This window comes from Hesperophylax consimilis, chromosome 18 (assembly GCF_061612785.1).
Source record: "Hesperophylax consimilis isolate HC1 chromosome 18, BYU_Hcon_1.0, whole genome shotgun sequence".
NCBI classification, from domain to species: domain Eukaryota; kingdom Metazoa; phylum Arthropoda; class Insecta; order Trichoptera; family Limnephilidae; genus Hesperophylax; species Hesperophylax consimilis.
Genome location: NC_142853.1, coordinates 33,708,529 through 33,736,254, shown reverse-complemented (window position 1 = coordinate 33,736,254; position 27,726 = coordinate 33,708,529). Strand labels below are relative to the sequence as shown.

Genomic DNA, 27,726 nt, shown 5'->3' with positions numbered 1-27,726 from the left:
AATAAAGTAATAAAAATAAAAATAAAAAATAAAAAAAAATTCTGCTATTGACCGCTTTTATGCAATTTTATATGAAATCATTCGATTAAACGTCCCATCAAAGGAAGTTCATATAAATAATTCTTATCCCTATTGGTTTAGTCCAGCCCTAATAAAACTGACTAAGGAAAAATAAAAATAGTGTTTAAAATGTGGTCCAATCCTTTAGACTACCATGAATTCTGTATCCTTCGATCAAGGCAAAAGAAATTGTCTAGAGAATGTCTCAAACGCTGAATTTAATATATCTCGTGACCCTAAAAACTTTTGGTCTTATATTAAGGGAAAAAGAAATAATTCTGGTTTACCTCATGTTATGAAACTGTGCAAAGTGACTGCTGAAAATCCTTTCGCAATATGTTACCTGTTCTCACAGCACTTCGTCTCCACCTTAAATTACAACACTATTTCCGATGTACACTCTACCAACTATCATTTTGACAATCAAGTTAATATCTCCTCGGTATCAGTTCCAAAACAAAAAATAGAAAAAATAATTGATACTATTTCTAGCTCACTGGGTGCGGGTAGTGATAAAATTCCGGCTTTCTTTATCAAAATGTGTAGCAAAGTAATCTCGAAGCCCCTATTATTGCTCTTTCAATCCTCATTGAAAAAATGTATCTTTCCTGATCGTTGTAAGAGTGCTCTCATCACACCAGTTTTTAAGTCTGTGGCTAAAAATGATGTCCAGAACTATCGGCTGATATCTAAATTACCAATCTTTGTAAAATTTTTTGAAAAAATTGTTCATGAACAACTATATAACTGCATCGAGTCTGTAATACTCGTGAACAAACATGGCTTTATGAAAAAAAGATCGGTTGTATCTAATCTTGCCATTTTAATTGAACACAAAATATTAACATTAAAAATTACTATAAATTAGTATCAAATTTATATGGAGAACGAATATGAAGATACATATATTAATAAATACGATAATATTTTTATAATAGATATAACGGAATGGGTGGGTAATAGACGATAATATCGGGTTACACAGATGGGGACAACCAAATATTGAGTGACTTAGATGTATTTAGCAGTTTTCGAATGTCAAAAGAGTCGGTATTATAAGACTCACATTAAGCCACTAGAAAAATCTTAAAAATAAGATTGCATAAAGATATCACCTACCACTCGATGCAATTATTCCAAAAAGTTGAATTCGTACACTAAAAAAAAAAGTTTCATTTTTAATTTTACGAGACGAGGTTTTTATTAACAGCACACAGGATTAGATTATTTTAAGCAATAATTACTTACCTGTAACACCTATATAAATTGAATATACAGGTGTTTTATGCTAATAATTATTGCTTAAAAATAATATGAAAAAATATCTTTATTGCCTTAAATATTATATTTTCCGAAATATTCTTTTTACAACAACCGAAAATCGCTTTAGCAACAGAACAATTAAAAAGTATGTAGGTAATTGAGGTATCTCTCTGTGAAACTAGCAAGAGAAACGCTTTTTAATGTGGTCTAAATATTGCTTTTAAAACTAATAATAATATAGGAACTAACCTCAAAAACTCTAAAAGTAAAATCCCTAAACTTAAAAATAGCGGCATTTATGAATTAAAATGCGACCATATAGACTGTGATGCCGTTTATATTGGATAAACTGGGAGAACCTTTTCAACTAGATTCAAAGAACATATGCGTTGCTATAAAAATAATAAAATTAATTCAAAATTCGCAGCTCACCTCTTGGAGAAAAACCACGTCTCGCTTGACAACAACGAGCCTAAACCTTTACACATAGAAAGAAAGGGTTTTAGATTAAATTTACTAGAACAATTAGAGATAAATAAAAGAACTAATGATCCAAACATAACCCTAATTAATAATCAAACAAAAATGATCAATTCTCCCCTGCTTAATATTTAAAAAAAAACCCAAAAAATATAATCCCTTAACATAATCACCCACGTACCAACAATTAAGAAAACCCTTAGGTCATTAATTTTAACAAGCGTATAAACACTGCTGGATTTCCAAATATTTTGGTTATTCCAATTCTTAATGAATCATTTTTGAACATTATAGAAATTTAAATGGGTGGCGATAAATAAAATCATATAAATAAGTCGTCGCCGTGTGGACATATCCACAGTTTGATAATGGCCTCAAAAGCCGAAACAGCTGTCACATAAAAAACTGTAAAAATAACAGAAATTCTTGCAGAACTTAATAATTATTAAAACATTATTAAATTTGATTTATCTTAATTTTTTTTAAAAATTAAATGGAGTTCTACAAATTAAACACCGAAACAATAAATATATTTTGTTTGTTTTTCTTGCCGCTTGAAGAGAAGGCTTGTAGTTATATTTCACGAATAAAAGTAACAAAATCTATCAAAAAATATTAAAATTTTCCAATCTGGAAAATGACAATGATAAAAAACAACATTTTCAATACGTAAATATAATACGAACTAAAAAATAGCAACTAATATGGATTCCTTATTTTTGGTATATTTTGTCATCGTATTATAGTATTACTTTATCTTCGTGATACTCGTATCTTTATGTTGGCTTGACTATGTGACTAGTGAAATTGATTTTTATAAAAAAAAACATTTTATGGGCAGAGCGAGAAGCTATAAATTAATAAATAAATAGTTGAAAGCTCACAGTTATTATTTAGTAGATGAATGCTTTGTAACGAAAAGATGTTTGGTCAACGTACTATAAATAACAGGCATCTGAAGTGTGCCATGTTCTTCCACAAAGCATTTCTGCACCTCTTGTAATATGTCAGTCAGTGAGATGGATTTGCCAACCTCAATCGCATCGATCCTTTCACAAAATTTCTGAAAAAAATAAGAGCCGCTTTCTGCATGTCGATATGCAACCTTTCCCTGGTAAGTACTATGGAAGAGCAGCGTGTCATCGAATTCCAGTGGCGTGTCGGGCGGCAGGTTAGGCGAAACATTTTGCGGTTTTCCCCGGCAAACCTTCAGAAAGAAACAAAATATATTGATAATATTTGGATAGTTTTATGGCGCAACGAACTTTGAGGAGAAGAATATTCGATCAAAGCCCGTCTTATGGTGGTTCCACACACTATATTTTTACTTTCCTCACGCCGTGAGGAAAATAATTTTCTTAAAGACCTATCTTTGGAGATGGCGTGTTGTGGGTCTTTTTAAGGAAAGGAAGGAGAAGAAGTTCTGGGAATGAACAATGTATCAAGGGTGGTTTGAAATCTAGGGGTCAGTTTATCCAGGTGTGATGAACTTATAAATCCATCCCTCTCGATGCGGTGCAAAAAGATGGGTCGAAAGAGACCAGCTCGAGAGTTCAAAGTGTGTCCTTAAACTGCACTCTTCCGATCCGGCCCGCCACGCAGCAGGTTGGCAAGATCTGAACACTCCTCCCCCGAACCCGGGAACCCCTGCAACGTCACCAAACGTAGCAAACTACTTGGGATGACCTATGGCAGAATAGTTGGTTATCCAATGACTGGTTCCCGGGCGGCGGTACCCACACCCGCCTCCCAAATAATAGATGCACGATGCAATAAGTGTAAAGATAATGTATGACGTGGAAGTGAAAGGTAGGAGAAATCGAAAACATCCAATGAAGGCATGGCATGATCAAGTAAATCAAATACTTAAATATTGCAGACGGTGGACTTTTATAGATAATTTGGTGAATTAAATAGTTACCTGCATGAAAAATATTTTTGGTTTTCCGGAGAGATCTTCTCTCTCCATATCCTCGTTCGTTGAAATGAGTCCTCTTATTATGTCTGTTGTACTGATCACACCACTAGTTGTATGCAAATTGTCGTAATTGCCATGAGTCATTATCGCAACAGCTGCACAAGTGTCGTTTGTGTAGTCAGGTGACATAGACTCCCTTCCTGGAAATTTTTTCAAAGTGAAATTAAAAAAATGTTTTTTTTTACAATAGTTCCAAACATCTATGTCATCTTAGAACGCTGTGTGGAGGGTATTTTTTACGAGAAGATGGAGAGGCAGTTCTGGAGAGGAATAATTAATGAGGGGTGTGTTGGAATCTGGGGGTCAGTTGGTCCACGAGTACATATCGCAGAGTGCATTGAACTCGTATTGTTGATTCAGGGACAAAGTCGCAAACAGTGTTCCGTCGCGTAACTAGAAGAGAGTTTTAAGAGGAATTTGAAAGCCAAAAATATTTTTGTTCTTTCAACTTCCAAAATAATAATCGAGCTACGCATATCGTTAAGATTATCTGTGTTGTCTGCGCGAGGCAAGGAATTTTAAAATAATATAGTCGCCATGCTGTAGGTCCCTGCAATAAGTAGAAAGCGCCCGGCATGATCTCCTTATGTTGATCCTGCCGCACGCTCGCTAAAACCGTTTTTAACTGGTGGACGCATACTAGCGGAGTTTTTGTGAGAACAGCAGTTGTGAACGCGCTGACTTTCAACTGCCAAGAATTCTTAAACTTTAGGGATTAATGGTTGATATAATTACACAATTTAATTTTTATTTTTAAATGCTGTAATTTAATGATTTTTTCGAAATGTTTATATAATTAATCATTAAAAATAATAAGAGCGTTATTAAAATTATATATATTAATTATTTATAATAACACACTTCAATCACAAAATCCAATTCGAGTCCGATTCGAGTATTCAATTTAGTTTTAAAATTCTATTTTTTTTAAAATTATACATATATTTATTGAGATTTTCTATATATTTGTCACAACACTCTTTAATATTTTGTATCTGAAAATAAAACCTACTTTTGAAAAAATACTCCATAAACTGCATTTAATGTCAGTCAGCCATTTAGTGAATTTTATTTGTAAAAAAGGTATGTCTTTTACTATATATTTTCACTCTTCATTTTCGCACAAATCATTTATCACAAAACAAACAAAAAACTTCCGCATCTCGCTTTGTAAATTTCGCATTATATACAGTTTCCTTTTGATAAAATATTCTTCCACACAAAGGACAAAAAGTTGTAGGGTTGGTTCAAATTCTTTAAATACATGTACATTTATTTGGGAGTTGGAAAGCTTACAAAGAGATTGATATTAGTATAAACTCATCGGAAAAGCAATTCCTTCCTCTCCATTTAAATAGGACCGGTGTAAGAGGTAAAACTACCCTTCCCGCTGGAAGAGTTAATAGTATTCTTTTTTTAAAGAAAGCAAACATTCCCGGATTACAAATAACCTGAAAATATTTGGAAATCTAACTGAAATTACTTATAAACTACCATTCAAATCTTACACCTTTAAAACTTACATGCACTTTACCAAATTTGCGCACTTATATCATTATAAAATTATTATTAATTAAAGCAAACAAATCACAGTATTAGATATTAGCGAAGAATGAGTCACAACCATCTCATATGAACTAAAAATTCTTCTTCTAACACAGCAAACTTATTTTGTGGCACCATTTTAATTGAAATTAATAAAATACTTAGTTTTTACCACTTTTATTATTTATATACAATAAAAGTGGTAAAAACTAAGTATTTTATTAATTTCAAATAATAATTCTTCATTCAATCTATCAATTTGTGGATCGACACAAATTAATATTTTTTTTTTTAAATTCAGGAAAAACTATATTATAAATGAACTCTCACACTCTTCTCTGATAAAAATTCAATTTCCCAGTTTTTTTCTATCTCTAATGGGTACCGAGATAAAGACGTAAAAATGCAAACAAGTTTATTGCACGACTAGGTTTGGTTTTTCGTGAATTTCAGTGAAACTTAAAAAAAAACTAAAAACTTTAGTAGAGAAGTAATTTTTTTATGTTTTTTTAACAATGTAGAACTTATGAACCAAAATTAGGTTGAAAATTGAAACGGAGATAGGTACGTATAGTGTTTTAAACTTTCTTGGAATTTATTATTATTTTTAGAAATTTTATATCTTGAAATTAGTAGTGCGGGTGCAATAACAATATATAAATAAATTTTGCCAGCTAAATTTCATCTTAGAATAAAAACTAAACAAAACCCTAATTTGAATTACACACCTATTGTACCCGAGTCCACATTTCCTGAGAATATTGTTTCGTTTTCTTAGCTTGCTTACATTTGAATATTTGTTTTTGTTTTTACTCCCTATTTTCAATTATGGACCTATAAAAACTCATCATTAGTAATTTTTAATACAACCGGAAAGCATTTTTCCATGAGAAATAAATTATTAACTCAGGTAAACACGGAATAAAAACATCGATTAACAAGTAGTATTATCAGATTTAAAAAATGAATCTGTAAAAAAACTAAGTTTTTTTGCCATAAATAAATCTGATTAATAAATATGTGTCTAGATTTTAATAAATAATAAATCTTCCTCCCCAGGGACTGGAGTCAACCACGCTAACAAATGAGCCAAATCCCAATTTGGTAAGACCGACATTTATTGCGCATATTAACTGTTGTAATGTCATTCAATTGAAGATAAATGCGTATTTGTCCACTTCGATGCATCATTATCGCCAACGAGTCTATCTGCCGAGTTTCAGCTTAATTGGATGTTAGGTAGTTCATACATACTTTCAAGAAAACGAAAGTGTATTTCAAATAGATGTATTGAAAAGGTATAATATTTTGGTGACGAAAAATAATAATATCAGAAAAAAACAAAAAATTTCCCTCACGGTTTGAGAACTAAAAATGCCCCTAGCTAAAATTATGTCACCAGGTAAGAAACCGTTAACAATACTGGCACAAATCTAACGTCTGTCCGCTGCCGCTCTCCGCGGGCTTCTGAAGTAATAATAGAATTCCATACAATGTTTCACTCAAAAAATTGAATTTTAATTTTTTGTGCATAATTTAATATAAACGGAAAAAAGTTTATCAAGTCAAGTGTGGTAGCAAATAAACATAGCCATAAAACAGTATTTTTTAAAAGTTGTTTCTTATACGAGTTCATAGTAAAATCTTGAAAAAGAAATCTATGTAGTAGTTTACGCTTATATTTTTCATGACGTAAGAAGTAATTTGGAGTACAACTCAACAATCTGGGCTCCATTTTATAAGACTCATCAGCAAAAAATCGAAAGAGTACAACATAAGTTTCTAAGGTTTATTAATTACAAACTTGGAATACCAATCGAAGAACTTAATTAAACATGTCTAATGGAATTACTAAACCTAAGCAATTTAACTACAAGACGCACAGTGAGTGACTTCGTTTGCCTTTTCGATATATCAAATGCAGCCTGGACGCCCTCGATTAATTTGCTTACGAGCTTAATTAATTTGCGTATATCTACCCGCGATACCCGTTTAAATGCTATATATTTTATTTTTATAAGCACTAATTATTAGTCTGAAACACTCCAACGGGACTTTTATCAGGATATTTTTCAATATGGATGAGTGTTTCAGGCTAATAATTATTGCTTATAAAAATAATTGTTACCCTTTGTGCTATGCATAAAAAATCTTGTCTTAAAAATTAGTTTACCAAAAAAATAAGCTCTATATTTTGTTACCAAATCTGCCAATAATTACTTCGTAAACTCTCCAATTCAAAGGCTTCATACACTTGGAAACAAACATAGTTCAATCGATGTCTATCGTTTTCAATCGGTTTCCAAATTTAAAACCAACATATTAGAACTTTTATAATAAAACAATACACATCTAGCTATTGCACCTCTTATCGAATTCTTTCCTCAAGATTGACACAATAATAGATGTAGTCTTCTTGCAAATACTACAACTGAATTATTATTTCACATGTAATTACTGTAATCATTTAGTAAAAATGTTATTTTATTTTTATTTATTTTTCAATTTACGAACTGGCTGGCTTATGGAGCCCGCTAGTTCGTGAATAGGTAATTGAATGAATTAATAAATATATACCCCAGCTTTTATTTGTCGCATAGATATTATGTTAATACAACTACTACCTAGTATGTACATATAAACTTAACATTTTTATAAACAATTTTCGTTTTTATAACTTAGAAGTAGGCATATTCTTATTTTCTTACAACAGGCTTATACCTACTAACTATCATGTTTTCTTTTGATTTTTGCTTGCTTTTATATGTCAAATGGTGAAGGTTGTATTATTGCTTTTACTCTTCTATACTTATAATCTTCACAATATTTTTATATAAACTATGTAAAATGGCAGACCGAAGGCCTTCGATTTAACAGGCCACGATAACCAGTCAAACGCTCTATATTTTGTTAACAATACATATTCTTATTTTTGTACAACGTTTATACCTACAAATAATTATTGTATGCATTTACTATTTACTGTTGTTATAATATTTCAATTGGATATGGTTATAAGTATTATTACGGTTACTATTGTGAACTTACAATCTTCAGAATATTTTTTTTATGAACTATGTATGTAAACGCCCAATGGCCGTATAAAGAAATAAATAAATGACGTAATTAACAATTTTATTTTAATTCTGATCAAACCAAGCGATAGAACAAGTTTAAATGTAACCATGGTATATTTTTGATATTGATAACCTATACCGATTCGTAGTAAAGATTAATCTAAATAGTGCTTTCACTTATAGCTTCACCTTAAATGCGATGCGGGCTGTTGAAGTAAATTCAATGAAGTCCGACACTCGACATATGTTAGCAATCCCGTTCACCGAATAAAAATCCTAAGTTACATTCGGAATTTAAAAAACAATGTGTATGTTGTACGAATAATCATTTATTGGGTTTAAATTTAAAAATTACGTTTATAAACAATGCAATGGAAAGGGGCATTTATGTAGCTTAACAGCATTTAAACGCGTTACGGGCAAATTCAAGTAAATTCAATATAGTGCGGCAATCGACATATAATGTAAGCAGATCTCCTTCACCGAATATAAATCGTAAGTTAAAATAAATATAAGAATTCATCGATTAAGAAAGTGGAAAACCCTTGAGCAAATGTCATGTTCACGAATGAGCCTACTACTAGAGAATCACAACTGCATTCAGAACGCGGGAATGGTTTTCCTTGAGTTGCGTATACAGATAATTCCCGTTCAAAACACCAGAAATTAAGAGTAATTCTCCAAAAAATTTTATCAGAACTCCGAACACGAGAACCGCTTCCTTTGAAATGCGTCAGCAGATGATTCCGCAATTTAAATTTTAACACAGCAATGGAACACAAAACTGCTTTTAACTTAAGATAGAATATTTGTGCCAGTCTCCAGCTTAGATTAAAACTACACCCAGCATATGAAAATGTGCAATAGAATTTTAACTACACTTCAAACACGAGATTAGTTTCCTTCTAAATGCGGCTACAGCTGTATTTTTTATTTGTGAACCCCTAGTTTAATTATCATTACACTTATAATTTATTATTTCACATAAAATTTCTAAATTATACCCAAAGCAATAAGAAATAATAATTTGATTAAAATGGGATGTTTGATCGCTGATTTGATTGTTTGTAAACTACTTTCTAGTAACGTAGGTGTATCTATATAAGTACGTGTCAGCAGGCCGCACCGAAAGTGCTCGCGAGCCGCAGTAAAACGGCCTTCCACGCCCCTGGTTTTGTAAACTACTTTCTAGTAACGTAGGTGTATCTATATAAGTACGTTTCAAAACGGCATTCCCCGCCCCTGGTTTTGTAAACTACTTTCTAGTAACGTAGGTGTGTATCTATATAAGTACGTGTCAGCAGGCCGCACCGAAAGTGCTCGCGAGCCGCAGTAAAACGGCCTTCCCCGCCCCTGGTTTTGTAAACTACTTGTCACGTCTGATGAGCACGGACCCTTGTCAATCACCAGGGCTATGATGGGGCTAAGGCAAGGAGACATAATGTGTAAAAGCATTGAAGAACCTTGATCATGTTGTCATGTCTGAAGGTGTTTGGAGAGTCCGCTAGCGGTGAGCAGGACGACAGGTATCCGCGAAATCCGTATGAGTTAGCTCCGGGTAGAGATTTGTGGGAAGAAGTGCGCAAAGCCATCCTCAATTAATCAGCATCCATTGAACGTTTAACGGGACAATGATGCTTCATCTTTGCGTCACCCCGACAGCATGCTTGGTAATTCAGTGTAGTCTCCAAGGCATTACTCCTCAAAACACTCACAAATAAAAACCATTTTTTAATCCAAATAACTGATTGTTTATTTTAATCTCACCAAACAACAACACTCGAATAAAGAACAGGCCGATCTCACACAGGAGTCAAAACGTTTGTTTTATGTTTGGTTAGTCTACACGAAAAGTCTGTATCCTTCAACATTTCAATCTCACCGACAGTGGCGGCCGCTGCCCTAAAAAGGTGGTGGTTCACTGACAATCCAAAATAAAAACAATATGACAAATATATGTAAATGTAAAGTAGATGAATTGTGCTTTTTCAACTTCTCTGATAGATGCGTTAAATCATTAATCCCACTCCACCTCTAAGTTGCATCTCCACCAAACACAAGACACGAAAAACAAAAAAACGACTAACTATGTTACAACCACACAACCAAAAAGCTTTATCATTTTTTTTTTGTCAAACACTCGAGTAAAAGCTCTTGATTTAGATTTACACTCTTTTTTTATCACGAGCACTGGGCGAGGCGGACCGGAATTTTTAATTAATAATTTATTTTCAAACAAACTGTTATTATTTCTTATATATTCGACACTGATTACACTTATTTTTATTTCTTATGAACTTACAAATTAAAAGGATTAAGTTCAGTATTTAGCTTGATCAAATTACTCGATAAATCAATACCTAAACAATCACAATAATTACGTCACCACTCGCGATAACGACGTTAGCTGATCTGTGATCCATATTGTCCACTATCGATGAAGTTCGAAGTTCGACGAACTTCGGATGTTTTCGTGTAACCTCGGGTCAAGGTTCATCAATCGGTAATCTTCGGCAATCATCGGGTTATGTCGGCGGCGTGTGACACACGAAAATCAGCTGATTCCTGGTACAAATGGCTAGATTGACGAGCTTGCAGTGTTTTAAAAAATACATACAAAAACGTATTTTCGTTCGTTTGCAAATCTGTGCACACGGCCGATGCGAGCGCCGCGCAGCGGCCGTACTTTATACTTGGAGAGATTAAAATCGCTCTCCTTGATAATATTCATTGCATTGTATTGGTAAGTAATATTTTTAAATGATTTTTATAGATTTTATAGTCTTCAGTAAGATATTATAAATTAATTTTAGCCATTAAAATTTAGATAGTGCTGCACACGAACGCACTATGCGACCAGCCGCCACTGCTTACCGAACAACCACACTCGAACTAAAAACCGGCTGATCTCGCGCAGGAGTCAAAACGTCTCTTTTATGTTTTGTTAATTTACACGGAAAGACTCCGAAGGATCGGTTCATGGTATCCGCGTGATCTTTTTCATTATTTTTCAATCTCCATTTTTCTCGCCAAACGCCAAGCGCACCTCGGAATTGTCGTCTCCCGTATTGTTTCCGATCTACCTACCCGCGTTATTTTTGCCCGCTCGTCCAACCGATCGCAGGGCAGCCACCCGAAAAAACTCTCAACAAAACAATAATCGGGCACTGCCCTGGCAATCCAAACTTGCACAATTCTTTAACGTTACACACTTTCTAATAACGTAGGTGTGTATCTATATAAGTACGTGTCAGCAGGCCGCACCGAAAGTGCTAGCGAGCCGCAGTAAAACGGCCTTCCCCGCCCCTGGTTTTTTAAACTACTTTCTAGTAACGTAGGTGTATCTATATAAGTACGTTTCAAAACGGCCTTCCCCCCCTGGTTTTGTAAACTACTTTCTAGTAACGTAGGTGTATCTATATAAGTACGTGTCAGCAGGCCGCACCGAAAGTGCTCGCGAGCCGCAGTAAAACGGCCTTCCCCGCCCCTGGTTTTGTAAACTACTTTCTAGTAACGTAGGTGTATCTATATAAGTACGTGTCAGCAAGCCACACAGAAAGTGCTCGCCAGCCCCAGTAAAACGGCCTTCCCCGCCCCTGGTTTTGAGGCATACTATATAGAAGTAGTAATTGACAACATCAAGCTAAAATTCATGGTAGATTCGGAATCATCAGGCGTCAACTTATTTCAAACACTTCAAAATTTTGTCGGCAAAAATTTGTCGACGTGGTTTTGAAACTTATTAAGGTAGAGGGTACCTTCATAAGCGAGGTACACTGAAACAAGAAATATTACAATTTTAAGATTGTGGTGGTACGCATTGTTTAATGTAAGAATTTTCGGATTTTTCTAAGTTTGAAAATAGAGAAATTTCAAAAAAACGTTTTTTAAAATGATTGGGCCAATTTAACAAAAATAAAGTAGCATTGAGGTAAATGAAGTAGAGGTTCTGATATTTAGAAATAATAGAATTATTCTTTTTGCGCTGAAAGAGAAAGTGAAATTTATAGGTTATTTTTGGAAGGAATAATCAAACCGGTTTCATATAGCGAATTGGCGAGTGCCAATTGTGCCAATCGTCTTTTCGGTTGAGAAAAAATACGGAATTATTAGAATTTGTGACGAATATAAATTAATAATTATCCTCAATTATTAATTGATAAAGCTTAGCATTAGCATTGCCATGGATTGAAGAACTTTCAACTAAATTAAGCGGCAAAAAAGTTTTCTCAAGGATTAATCTAAAACAAGCATTTCACTATGATTAATACGCATTTAGGTTTATTTAGGTAGGTACAAGACATTTGTTTTCGGGTTTGCCCCATCAGCGGCAATTCTTGCTAAAGCAATGCCAAGTTGAAATGCAAGTTTAAAAACGTCGCATTTTATCAGGGAAACGATTAAGAATATATATATACGAGTATATATGAAAACGACTTAAAAAAAAGTTTGTGGTGTTTTAGAGAGGTTGAAAGGTTGTAATTTACCAGTGAATAGTGAGACATGTAATTTATCAGTGAATAGTGAGACATGTGATTTACCAGTGAATAGTGAGACATGTGATTTACCAGTCAATAGTGAGACATGTGATTTACCAGTGAATAGTGAGACATGTAATTTACCAGTGAATAGTGAGACATGTGATTTAACAGTGAGTAGTGAGACATGTGATTTACCAGTGAATAGTGAGACATGTGATTTACCAGTGAATAGTGAGACATGTGATTTACCAGTGAATAGTGAGACATGTGATTTCAATTTGGAAGTAATTGAGCTTTTAGGTTATAAAATCTCTAAAGAAGACGCATGAATCCGAAGTAGGGTTCAAATTTCACATTGATTATCGTAGCTTAATTAATTTTTTTTAAAATGGTGATTGTAGATTCATCATCGAAATGCATTAAGTGTATTGAAGTGAATCGTTTAGTATAAAAATAAAATATTGAGGTTCTTTATAAGTTATTCTCTCAATTTGGTTTTCCAGCGACTTGAACTTGGACTTTGAACCAGCTTTATTACTAATCGGAAGAAAAATCAGATCAGTTTTCTGACTCGTTTATTACTAAAAATATCGTCAAAGAAAAGAATAATAGAGATTCTTCACAACCAAAATTTTTGTTAAAAAATTTGAAAGGGTCGAAACAAAGTATATTTAAATATTGTAAGAAAGAAATGACTAGAAATATTATATCTTAGATTTATTATAAAATTTATTGGGATAAAAATAATAAATCAAACATTGTTTGGAAAAGACTTTTGAATCAAGTGAAAGAATTGCATGTTTCTTGGCATGAGGGAAATGGCCCAAGTTTCAAAGGCATGGGAACTGTGGATTTGAGCGAGTTGAATCTCTGAGGTATCTCAAATCTGATTTTTCCATGTTTCCGGTCCAAGCCGTGGGATTGGCGGTTACGGCTGAGATCAGGGACTCTACACAGATGGGAAAGGGGGGAGGAGAGAGGAGAACCTGAATAGGAGGAACGCGATAACGTAGCGAATTAAATTATGTTGTGTAGCTATGTAATGTGTGATATTTAATTTTTGTCATGTAGTTAGGGTACGTCTAATTTAAGTAGCGGAGGATGTAGGAAAATAAAGTCGTTGACTTTGGCAATACTGAGTGGTCAATTAGACACTGCAAATTGTATTAGTTAAAGTTGGACCTTCCTGATCATCCATACACACAGAGTATACTTAACAGTAGTATAACAAGTATATTATTATCTACCATAAGTATTTTCACAAGAGTAGCTGCTTATATGCAGTGAAATGATTTATTTGATCTTGCCCATCGGCAAATTTGGCGCACGACTATCGGCCGGAACGAAACAATAAAAATTTACAAATAGACGAAAATACAAAACACTCTTGTATAGTTAACGCATAGACATATGAATATTAGTAGACCTGCCCTAAGTGATTAAAAGCGTATTATCCCCACTCCCCATACCGGTTCCATTGGAGCCGGCTGTGCTCGCGTATGGCCTCAAGTGAAATTTGAAAACGTGACATTCTTGTGCGAACTATGGTCGAGGCATCATCGGTTCATTTTACGAAATAACACGGCAAAATGTTGACTTGTACTATGAAAAATTGTAAAAATAGATGTGAAAAAGAGAATAAACCCAATTGTCGTATTACATTCCATATATAAGCATTATTTTACTTTATTTTAAGCATATTCACATCGTATAATATGAATCAGTTGTTACTCATCACATCGAGAAACGTCTGGACGCGAAACACAAAGCTGGTTGGTTGCTGGGAAGTAAATTATGAACATTTATAAAAGTGTCTTAACTAAATACTTAAACGAAATATTCAACTCTGAAAATAGAACCGAATTTTTTTGCCGAATTTGGACTTCGCAAATTTGTTCATAACGTGGCGAGTAATTTGCGCTCCCATGTAAAAATGTCTATTCATTCAAAAGCAGATTTTACTTTTAAGAAGTAAATGGTGATATTATAATGCGAGATGCCTATTTACTGTCAGATTGATTTATTGACGAATCACAGTCAGCTTCACTCCCTTCGTTCTTCAACAGTTGATTTTATCCCTCGCCATTATCTTCTCGTCTATTAATTCCTATGTCTGTGAGTTAAAACGGGAAATCGCTACGCTCAGTCAATTATTAATTTTAATTTTAACGACATTTAAATCTGGAGTCAGGAATCACTCGGAAGTCATGGAAGGGTGCTTGTGATGAAATGAGCTTGTGGAACAATAGCGCCACTTCAGAATGGGGGATTTCGTACGCACTGGCTTTGGGTTTGGTGGAGTAGGTACCTATGTAGGTGATGTTTGCGGAATTGACTTACCTCCCTTCAGAGTTTCTCGTAGGACGTCTGCTATTAGATCATGATGGACTTCAACTTTGAAACCAATATCTGGAAAGATTTTTTCAATAGCTGCAACATCGTACTCTGTTCCTTCTCTTAAATTTTTCTTTTCTAGAATACAATAAAAAATAAATATATTCAAGAGTTTTAAGTTCTTTCATGTTACATATTTTTTAATGGTTTTAACTGGTTCTACTAGGTAGTTTTATATTTCGCGTGACATCTATTTCGCCTTCCGAAGCCATTATCAAATTGTGGTGAAGCCAATTATGTTCGATTTAAAAAGAAATGTTATGACATCCATTACAGAAAATATAGCTATCATTTCACATAATATTAAACATACCTACATTAGATTTACCACCATGTATGAGAGATGTGTTATTTTCTTTATTTATATTTATTTATTTATTAACGCCCTAATGGGCTTTTACAAAAATAGGTAATAAGTAATACAGTTGTGTTAGGTACATAGTTTACAATAATTAAGGATTAATGATGAAATTAGGGTAAATTAAAATTAATAGTGTGGATTATGGAAAGCAAAATATGTATTAAGAAACATAGAAATATAAAAATAAAAGTGTATTTACTACGGAGTCGTGAATTCATACATCTCAGTAAAGTGATTAAAAAGATTTCGTTTTATAGCTAATACGGAATATTTAAACAAGTCTACAATATTCCCAAATTTATTGCCAAAATGATATAGTCTATTTATAGGTGTATGATCTTCATAGTTGGTTTTAAAATTGTCACAGAAAAATGTAGCACTTTGCCTCGTATTTAGTCGGTACGTAAAATTTTATTTTGGCGAGAATTTCAGCGTTGTCAATGCAATTATTAATAATTTTATTTAAAAGTAAAAGGTCAGAGAAGATCCGCCTATATAATTATATAAATAATACGTTAATACTTTGAATTGGAATAATCAGTTAAAGTTAATAAATCTTATAAATTTGTGCTGTAGCCTTTCAATATTGTCAGAATTATATGTCAAAGTATTCAGTTTATATTTTCAGTATGTTTTTTAAGATGAAGTTTAAAATGTTTAAAAATCCGAAATTTTCGTAGAGAGCATTTTTAGTGAAATATTTAAACCAAAGTTTGAAAAAGAAAAATCAGAACAAGATACGATACCCATTGTTTTATAGCATTTTATAGTTGGGGAATTGACGTTTGTCTGAGTTTTCTATTATTTTTAAATGTTTTTTACATTGGCTCTGTAAAGAAGGTTCAGAGGTAAAAAATCCTTCAGGGCCTATGTCATCTATGTCAGCTGTGTGGGTGGTACTGGAAAATGTATAACAAAAGTCTGAATTTGAAACAGAAAAAGATACGGTCACATCTAGGACTGGAACCCAGGACCTTCGCCTTGCCGGGGCGGTGCTCCACCAACTAAGCTAATCCGACTCTATTTCCTTCTGTTATATTTAACTGAATACCACTTCGAATAAGAACTACCAACATTATCTTCATTTATTCAACGAACTTTTTATTTCAAATTTTCGTTTAAAAATCGCTAATATTGTGTTAATTAAAAGAGTTTTACTCATCATATTATTTCAAGAATAAATAAAATAATATTTTAAATGCAGTACTTACCTGAATGCAATCTGTGGGATGTGTGATTATAGTTAAAAACAGTAAGTTTTCCAAATGAATCTTTTTCTCCGTAACGGGCTGAAAGTGTCTTCTTGGTAATAAAATGTATATCAGGTACTAAAGTGCTAGTTACTTCAGGCAGTATATTATTCCTTTGTTTTTCGTGTGGAGGAATGCTATTAGCTTTTAGCTCACCAAGGACTTCAACCATAACATTGAATAAGGATTTACTACCAAAATTCTCAAAAAATTTGCAAAAAACTTTTATGAAAAAAGATCCATTTTCTTTTTTCTTGCGTTCGAATGAACTCTTAATAATTAAAAAATTAGCCTCAATAGGATAACGGGCATGAAATGGTGCAGTGTCCTCCTCTAACGCACCGGTTGCTCCAAGAATCTTTGTTGCTTGGGATGCCTGAAATGATCAAGTATGTACGAGTAAATAAATTGTATTCATGAGATTTAACATTTTGTGATGGTTACTACGATTCCGGGAGTAATTCAGTAAAAATTAACTAAAGTACCGATGTAAGAAAAAGGATTTAAGTAGAGATACACAAACAAATAACAAGAGACTAAAATAGTAATAAAAAGTTCGAATTGTGATTTGTGCGCAGTTAAAATTACACTCCACATTAAATATACTAATTTTCAGTTGTTATTGCGTATTCCTGCGAAATGCGTAAAATTATTGAATTACAATAAAAATTTAATTTTCAAAATTAGAACTGATAGGAATAAATACCATCAGATAAACGAAAGTAGGACCCAAAATTATTTTTATAGTGTTAATCCATTTTTTAATTTGAAAGTAAGCCTTTGGAAATGGAAATGGAGAACCTACCTGAAAGACAAATATCTTATCCACTGTTTTAAGTTTGTCATCTTTCATCGTGTTAATAATGACTTCATCATGAACTATATCATCTTTACATAGAAGTTGTCCTGCTTCTGGGGAGTGCGTAACTACAAACACCACTACACACTCGTACTCATTCACTATAATATGTTCCCGCGCTGAAATCAACCAAAATGACATGAATCATGACGGACCACTTAAATAGCCCCGCCTTTACGGTCTCCGTGGCAGTTCAGTGAATATATCGCACATCGTGTTACTTCAAATTGGAAGTTTATGCTAAAAAGGGAACAAGGAAACTAGCCAAAAACACATTGCATTTATCGTACCCTCAATTATTTTATTTAATATTTCCTCCTTCGTAAAATTGATGTTTGGTGGAGACACATCAAAACCGTAATTCTGGAAACACGTTGTAATGTTCAGAGCATCTGCCTCGATGTCTTCTTTTTTTGTCGACACATAACCTAAAACAGTTCATGAACAGTTTTTAATATAATTATGTAATACATGATGATGTAACAGATAATCTGTACATATTATTAATTCAAAATTGACCAAGTAAATTTTATTAAACTTTTTTGGCATTATATTATGTAATATGGAGAAATTTCGTTTCAATGATAAATTAACGTATTTGTCTCCCTTTTTAATACTAATATCATAACTACTCAAGACCTCTTTAGGGCCTATATTGATAAAATACAAATTAAAATAACTGTGTATTTAAAACAATAATGCAAAACTTTGTTGTATAGATTATTAATAAAAACGTGAAAACGTCCCCAAGAGATATTGCCATGACATTGAATATGTAGGAAATTAAGGTACATATGAAATAAACATTTTAAAGTGATTATCAATATTGGTAAAAAAAATTATTGATGGGATGCAATATAGGAGTGGTACTTTTAATGTTACGTTAATTAAAAAATGTTGGGTGTGAGAATACTTACCATTGAAATCCTTTTGTAAAAACATGTAGACTATCCCTTTCTTGTTAATCCTTTGTTTATTCTTAATTGGTAAATTGCAGGAATCCTGAAATTCAAGTTTTCAAGGTCCATTGAAAAAAATTACGCTTGTTTTTAATATCATAAAAATGTTATATTTCCCAAAAGTGTGTGACCTCTATCGCGATATTAACTGAAAGAGATTAGTTTGAAGCTGGACTTCGTGCGAATCTGTCAATATTTTGTGGCAAAGGTTGTTTTAATATTCTCCTGACGAAGGAAGGGTGCTTCCGAAACCGGTAGAGTTTAATGAAAATTTAAGTGGTCTAAAACAAATTTATTTATTTTTATTGTAATCAATATTAGACATTATTGTTTTAAATTGTGACAACTTGGGGTCATCATCACCACATGGTTCTGCTAGCTAAAATATTAGGATTTGTACTAAATTATATCTTTTTTTTGCGTGGGAGGTTAACAAAGAGAGAGGGGTAATTGTGATGATTCCGGCAAAAACAGAGCGGTTTACTGGAAATATATTTAGAATGGGACTAAACGATAAATTAATTTGGCTATTCAATATACTAGCGTAATTATTTTGATTTCAAGTGCTTCTAAGTTATCTATTTATAAATGTTCCGTGATTATAATGTTTATATTTCTGGTTGTCTTGCCTGTGTAGAACGATGGACAATCATTGCGACATAGTTGGTAAATGCCTGAGTGGCTCAATTTACGATCTTTACCTTTAGTGTTTTTTAATAATTTACCTAAGGTGTCATCAGTATAGAACGCAGGTTTAATGTGGGGAGGCAATTTATTGTACTAACTGAAGAAAAATTGGATATAGTATAAATGTTCCGTGATTATAATGTTTATATTTCTGGTTGTCTTGCCTGTGTAGAACGATGGACAATCATTGCGACATAGTTGGTAAATGCCTGAGTGGCTCAATTTACGATCTTTACCTTTAGTGTTTTTTAATAATTTACCTAAGGTGTCATCAGTATAGAACGCAGGTTTAATGTGGGGAGGCAATTTATTGTACTAACTGAAGAAAAATTGGATATAGTATAAATGTTCCGTGATTATAATGTTTATATTTCTGGTTGTCTTGCCTGTGTAGAACGATGGACAATCATTGCGACATAGTTGGTAAATGCCTGAGTGGCTCAATTTACGATCTTTACCTTTAGTGTTTTTTAATAATTTACCTAAGGTGTCATCAGTATAGAACGCAGGTTTAATGTGGGGAGGCAATTTATTGTACTAACTGAAGAAAAATTGGATATAGTATAAATGTTCCGTGATTATAATGTTTATATTTCTGGTTGTCTTGCCTGTGTAGAACGATGGACAATCATTGCGACATAGTTGGTAAATGCCTGAGTGGCTCAATTTACGATCTTTACCTTTAGTGTTTTTTAATAATTTACCTAAGGTGTCATCAGTATAGAACGCAGGTTTAATGTGGGGAGGCAATTTATTGTACTAACTGAAGAAAAATTGGATATAGTATAAATGTTCCGTGATTATAATGTTTATATTTCTGGTTGTCTTGCCTGTGTAGAACGATGGACAATCATTGCGACATAGTTGGTAAATGCCTGAGTGGCTCAATTTACGATCTTTACCTTTAGTGTTTTTTAATAATTTACCTAAGGTGTCATCAGTATAGAACGCAGGTTTAATGTGGGGAGGCAATTTATTGTACTAACTGAAGAAAAATTGGATATAGTATAAATGTTCCGTGATTATAATGTTTATATTTCTGGTTGTCTTGCCTGTGTAGAACGATGGACAATCATTGCGACATAGTTGGTAAATGCCTGAGTGGCTCAATTTACGATCTTTACCTTTAGTGTTTTTTAATAATTTACCTAAGGTGTCATCAGTATAGAACGCAGGTTTAATGTGGGGAGGCAATTTATTGTACTAACTGAAGAAAAATTGGATATAGTATAAATGATCCTACGCCATTGAAAGGGATTTGTTATTTTATTATTAATTTCAGGAGTATCAAATTAAAAAATAATATTACTTGAAATGAGCTTATGTTTCTTATTCATTATTTTATCAATTATGCGTGTGCAGTAATCATTATTTAGAGCAATTTGTTTAATTTTAGTTAGTTCAATTCTGAAATTAACACATGATAAGGGGATTTTTTCTAGTAGGTGTACCATCGAATGATACACAGAATGTTGTTTTTTTTTGTATGTATATCTGTCGATATTTATATATTTTTAGTAAAAGATTATACATTATTTAAGAAATGTTTTGACTGCCCAACTAGGAGGATTCACGTTTTAGGACAGTCAAATTAGGATGAGTATTAACATTTTCATAAGTTGTTTGATAAGTATAGTATTAAAATAATAATGAAATAATATGTAAATGTACTTTTAACTGGTGCCTAAGCCTACTAACATATTTTGTATAAATATGAATAACAAAGAGAAGAAATAGAATAAAATAAAATATTCAATTAAACATAAGATTAACTGCTGCTTGGGTAGCATTCTAATTCAAAGGTACTAGGTAGGTACATATATACACATAATGATAAAGATTAGAACATAAAGGTATCTTTTACATGGTTAATTTTTTGTTGGAGTTTTTGTTGCTGTTTTTGGTTTGTGTTCATCGGTATCATGGGTTAGTTTTAATATTCTTCTGACAAAGGAAGGGTGCTTCCGAAACCGGTAGAGTGTAAATAAATTAAAAGTGGTCTAAAACAAATTTATATATTTTTATTGTAAATTATGGCGAGCCACAAAGTTAATGATTATTACAAATATCTGATATTGTTGTTAACCTAAAAGATATTGTCATGACATATAATATGTAGGCAAAAAAATACACAAGCAAATAAAATTAAAAGTTTAAAGCGATTTTCAATATTGCAAAAAAAAATGACAAAATAAAATATAGGAGCAGTACTTTTAATGTTACGATGCATATCAAAATAATTGGAGACGAGAATACTTAACATAATTTTTTTTTTGTAAAAACATGTGGACTGTGCATTGAAGACCGAGGTAAGTTGTAAATAAATAATGTGAGCATTTTGGGTAGCTAAATTTCAATTATATTTTTGTACTAAATATGTAAGAAATTCCTAAAATTATTATTTGCTCATTTTCTTAACATATTTGTAGGGAACTATGAATTGATAAACGTATGATGTAATTGATTTGATTCCAACTTTCTAGGTCGCAGGCTCTGAGTATTATTTGAGTAATTCTTCCCAAGTTATTAAATATCTATTTTTTCTTAATATACCATGAAAAACTGGTTTAAAAATTATTTTTACCGCTCTTGGTAAGTAAAGTCGCAGTATTCCTATTATTTTCAGTACTTTTGTTCAGTTTGCAATGTTTTCTGTGTATTTCAAATGCGCTATATAATATTATTTTTAAATTTTCCGTGAAAACAAATAATCTTTTAGAAAAAAGATAAAATTATACATTCAAAATCACTGTTTCTAAATGATAAAATTTTCATTTCAAACGTGAAAAAGGTTGTCAAAAAGGCTAACTACATTTTTACTTAATTTTTTACTCCATTCATAGAAAAAATGAGAGAACTCGATATTTCGAAAACACGTTTGTTTTTTTTTTTTTTTTTTTTTTATTTAATATTTGTATGTTTTTTACAATAAATATACAATTATACATATTATACAGTGTTATCAAGGTAAATAAAAATAGCTTTTCCTCACCATAAAGAGACGAGGCTCTTGTGTTTGGTGAGTGAATCCTAGCTCAATTATATGGAATCATGTAAGTAAGTAAATAATATATTTGCAAAACCAAAGGGATAAGTAAGAAATAGGCAAGATTTATCAATAATACAGTTTCAAGATTTGAAGGAAATAATAATAAGAGTAAGATATGGACTTTTATAGTAGTTTTAGGTAATTTTTTAATTTTATTTTAAATTCCTGAATATCTTCAATATTTTTTAGATATAATGGAAGGATGTTAAAATATGTTATACCTAGATAGAGATAGGTATTTTGTGTGTGTTTTGTATTAAGTTTTGGGATTTTGATAGTTTTTTGATATCTTGCTGATGAATTGAATTGTAAGTTATTTAACTGTATTTCTTTATAAATTTGTAGAATTGAATATTTTTTATATATATTGTCTATTGTGGGAACATTGAATATTGAAAAGAGAATCTCAGTAGAAAATTTGGATGGTTTTTTCAATATTACTTTAATTATCAATCTTTGAACTATTTTAAGTGGATTTAATATATTGTTATAAGTTCCTCCCCAGCCAATAATACCATATTGTAATATAGATTGTACAATTGCATAGTACACTCTTTTTAGGTTTTCTAGTCTAAGAATATTTCTAAGTCTTATAAATATATAAATACATTTTCTAATTCTTTTTACAAGTTCACAAATTTGTTTTTTCCATTTAAAATGTTGATCTATATATATACCAAGATATTTAATTTCAGAAGTTAGACTAAGTATAGAACATTCTTGATTGCAATTAGTTCTGTTACATTTAAGTTGATGTATTATAATTTTTAATTCTGGTATTGATTTAAATTTGTTGATAGAGAATGGGATACATTTTGTTTTTTCAGTATTTAATGAGAGGAGGTTTTTATCGAACCAATTTTTCAGTATATTAATATCAGTATTTGCTAAGTTATTAACATTATTCCAATCAGTACCTTCAATTATTATGACAGTGTCATCAGCATAAGATATTATTTTTCCATTTAATCTTTGATTGAATATGTCATTTACATAAATAATAAACAGTAACGGTCCCAGGACTGTACCTTGAGGTATGCCGAAGTGATAAGTTTTGTTTGGGAAATTTGTAAGAAAACTGTACCTTCACTTTTATCTCGTTCATATAATAAAAAAATAAGAAATAATTAAAGTAAAACCGATTGTTACAATAGCGGCGCGAAATATGAATTGTTAATTTTGGATATTTTTTGGATTTTATTAATTGATTCCATTATAAATATTTGAAACAATATCATTTCGCTTTCTAACGTCATAAAAAATATTTTCGCAAAATAGAAAAAAAGATAAAAATGCTTTTATAAAATATGGACGCCCGGTCATATATTACCCTGAAACGTTGGAGGGGTTGTAAACACTCAGTTCCTACCGCTAAATTACTGCATTATACTCACATTTTACACAGCCACCACAACCAAAACCACCATAAAACCGTGACAATCAAAACCACCATAACAATAATATAATATACAATGTATTTGAGGCACACTGGTAGATCAAATGGGCGAGATTGAAATGACTTTACCCGTGTTTCGTAGCTAGATCTAAATAGTCAGGTACTTCCCAAATTTCTCTTCCTGTCTTATTCCCCCCCCCACTATTTTCGCCACACAACTTTTTGAAAGACAATATAAAACACATGTTTTGACAAAAAACGATAAACAAAATTGCAAACTTTGAACGTTGATTTTGGAGAATGACTTCCATGTGAATTTCTGTGTATTTACTTACCATTTTGCTAGGATAGTTTTCTTCATCAGGTCCCAATACTTAATATTTCCGTTTTTCTTTACCTTGTTTCGATAAAAATGGTAACTTCATTTTAGAGACACACATCAGATTTTATTTATTTGTCCGGAACCTAAAAAATAACCAAAAAATCATAATCTAAGTTTTATTTGCCATCAAAATAACAATTAATTTAATAGGTGAAATTGAAATGTGTGGCAGATTCCAGCAAACCAGCGGTCGGGTCTTGTCAAAAATACTGAATAGCAGAATAAATGACTAAATTTAAAAGCCTCCGTGGTCAAAAAGAGGGTCCTCGATTACGAATCCAAAGGTTACGGGATCAAAATCGGCGTGCGCAATTAAAATTACTTTGTGTTCTTTCTCAAATAAATTTGCGGCCACAGACATATGAATATATAGACTAGAAATTAAAGGTGAGGGGTAAAATCAACTGTTGAAGAACGAAAGGGGTAAAGCTGACTGTGATTTGTCAATAAATCAATCTGACAGTATATAGGCATCTCGCATTATAATATCACCATTTAGTTCTTAAAAGTAAAATCTGCTTTTGAATGAATAGATATTTTTACATGAGAGCGCAAATTACTCGCCACGTTATGAACAAATTTGCGAAGTCCAAATTCGGCAAAAAAATTTCTTCTATTTTCAGAGTCGAATATTTTGTTTACGTATTTAGTTATGACACTTTTATAAGTGTTCATAATTTACTTCCCAGTAACAACGATGCGCACACTTGAGAATCGCTACATTCGACCAATGTTGGCTCGATGTGATAGTATATGTTTCTACAACTGATTCATATTATACGACGTGAATAAGCTTAAAATGATGCTTACATATGGAATGTAATACGACAATTGGGTTTATCTTCTTTTTCACATCTATTTTTACAAGTTTTCATAGCACAAGCCACTATTTTGCCGTGTTATTTCGTAAAATGCCTCGACCATAGCTCGACGCTAGTTTGAACAAGAATGATGACGTCACATTCTCAAGATTCACTTGAGGCCATACGCGAGCCCAGCCGGCTCCAATGGAATCGGTATGGGGAGTGGGGAATAAAACGCTTTTAATCACTTAGGGCAGGTCTACAAATATTCATATGTCTATGTTTGCGGCACTTTCCAAAGTAAAAGATAGTCTCAGAATCGCTCCGGTGCGAGATCATCATTCTACCGAAATGTCTTCAGCCGTGTTTGCCTTTCTCACCTTCCTCTTCACCATCTCCTTCCCTCAGCCTCACAACATCAACCTCACCCATAGTCCAAATGGCTCCGGACGGTTCGGAGTAGCTTACAATAAAAATATACATGTGCGTCATATGTATGTTTGCATAATTTAAAAAATGTATTTTTAATGAAGTGTTTGACGAGACAGTGTTGTACGAATATAAAATAAAATAAAAAAATAATGTTTAGGAATTCATTTAGAGCTATTTCTTTGGAATTTCAACTCAGGAGCAACTTTCAAATGATACCTGCTATAAGCTACATATTTTTAAAAGAAAAATCAACATTTCCATACATCCTCATCATTTTTGAAATCTTAATACAATACTTTATACACAATAAGTGGAAAAAATTGCTTGAACAATGATAATTATATTAAATATATTAGTATATAGTATGTACTTCTAGCGTCCACCCCTAGAGTAGTTATAATCGCGGTGTAAGTATAACGCTCCGCATAAGTTCGAACGGTGAAAAACTTGAAGTTATTATTATTATAAGACTTTAGGCGAAGCACAAAGAAGTAATGTTAAATCACCTATTTACTTAAAAAAATGTGGTTGCAACTTGTTTTTGTGTTATGGCAGGTTTACCGGCGGGAGTGAAAATAGCGGAAGCGAAGTAAAGATGGCGATGGACGTGAATTTGGTTGTTTGCGGGATTTTTTCCTTCATTACTAAGCCGGGTTTTTCCAAGAATAAGTAAATATAATATTTAATAAGTAAATGTAAAATAATGTTTAAGAGGAGTATGTTATTTCTAAGTGGTAATGGGTAAATAACTTTTCGAACGAGTTCGTGTAGTTTACCAAAATAATGAAAATGGCTGACATGGTTGGTGCGGGCGTCTCTTTTGTTTAGTGCCAGATCGGACTCGAAAAAAAGCCCCGGAAATTATGCCGAGAATCACGCTATCCTCATCACGCTCATGTGTACGCAGTTGACTGAGAAAAGATCGGAAACAGATTGCCGCTTGATTACCGAACACGAGGGATGAACCTCGTTTCATTAATTTAAGAAGAAATCCTGTAAGAACACGCCTGGAAGAGAACGCTACCTTCAACCAGAAAAACACGCGTTCGTTAAATTCCTCTCTTTTTCTCTCTCCCATGCCAAATATTGTTATTATTAGAACAATTTTTGTTCTTATTCTATCAATAATCTCTCTGACGGAAAGCATTATCATCTTTTTGTCCCACGAATCCTGATATTAATTTTGTCATTGCTCTCGTTAAGGTGAGTGATATTAATATACGACATATAGATATGTGTGAAAATGTGTTATGGTTTGAAAATTTGATGGCTTGGAAGTATTTTAGATGCTTAAATTGAATACTGCTGTTAAAACACAATTTGGTTTTGGAAAAGGTAGAAGACTTAATTATGAGAATTTTTATAAGCCCAGAAAAAATAAATTATTGTACCTGTGAAAACTGATTTAAAGTTCAAAACGGACCTCTTTTTGTTTGTGGTTTTATTGTATAAGGTGTTAAACTAGGTTGTGTTAGAAAATGATCGTAAAACATTTAAATATTTGTGCCTGAACTTCGCAAAATAAAATAAAACACACTTTTTGGCGATATTTTTTCTACTTGTTTTAGCGGCCCAATTCCAAATGATATGTTGCGTATGGACAAGAGAAAAAACGCTCGAGCTGATCCACAAATGGGAAAAGAACGACGCAACCTGCACAAGCGGCATTTCGCCCTATTTTTGCGGTTGGCTGAATCCTTTCCCATAAGTGGTGTATCAGCTCGGTAGTGAGGCCCGCGTGTTTATACGCACCTTTACACGACATGGTGCATTAAGAGGAATACATAAGACAAAATTTTGTTGTGTTCTTAGTTTGCCATATATCACCACGAATGTAATCCAGAAGGGGGCTATTTCAACGCAAATGTGGTTTTTATTTACTTTGTGAATATTTTTACTATCCCCGTCAGAGATGATCTCAGCCATTAAATTGTATTTTCCGGAAAGTTAAGTGATTAAAAATATAAATTGTATTGTATTCAAGCGAAACGTTGGGAAAAACACTGTTTTTATTTAACTCACTACGATGGAATTCCACCGAGAACTAACAGCAAAAATAGAAATTTGCTAAATTGACAATCAAACTTATTTTGATGTATAGCAGAATAGTTATTTGGCGTACGTAACGGTCTAAAGACTAATATGAAGAATTAAAAAAGAACGATTATTAACTCACTATCGATATTATTTCTTATAGGAATGAATTTATGGCAGGATTACAATTTATTAAGTGATTAAAAAATCTTACGTAGTAATGCCCAAAAGTTGTT

The 27,726-nt window shown here is 32.5% G+C and overlaps 1 protein-coding gene across 1 annotated transcript; it reads right to left on the bottom strand.

The window, feature by feature from the left end:
• Positions 1 to 947: 947 nt before the first annotated feature.
• Positions 948 to 27,726, bottom strand: LOC149415697 (uncharacterized). The gene is made up of 9 exons (XM_089642534.1): positions 27,633 to 27,726; positions 24,175 to 24,304; positions 18,666 to 18,750; positions 18,039 to 18,176; positions 17,695 to 17,867; positions 16,851 to 17,265; positions 15,225 to 15,356; positions 3,725 to 3,921; positions 948 to 3,010 (listed from the first exon to the last, which is right to left on the bottom strand). The coding sequence occupies exons 2-9, from the start codon at positions 24,175 to 24,177 to the stop codon at positions 2,693 to 2,695; spliced, it is 1,461 nt and encodes a 486-aa protein (XP_089498660.1). The 5' UTR covers positions 24,178 to 24,304; positions 27,633 to 27,726; the 3' UTR covers positions 948 to 2,692.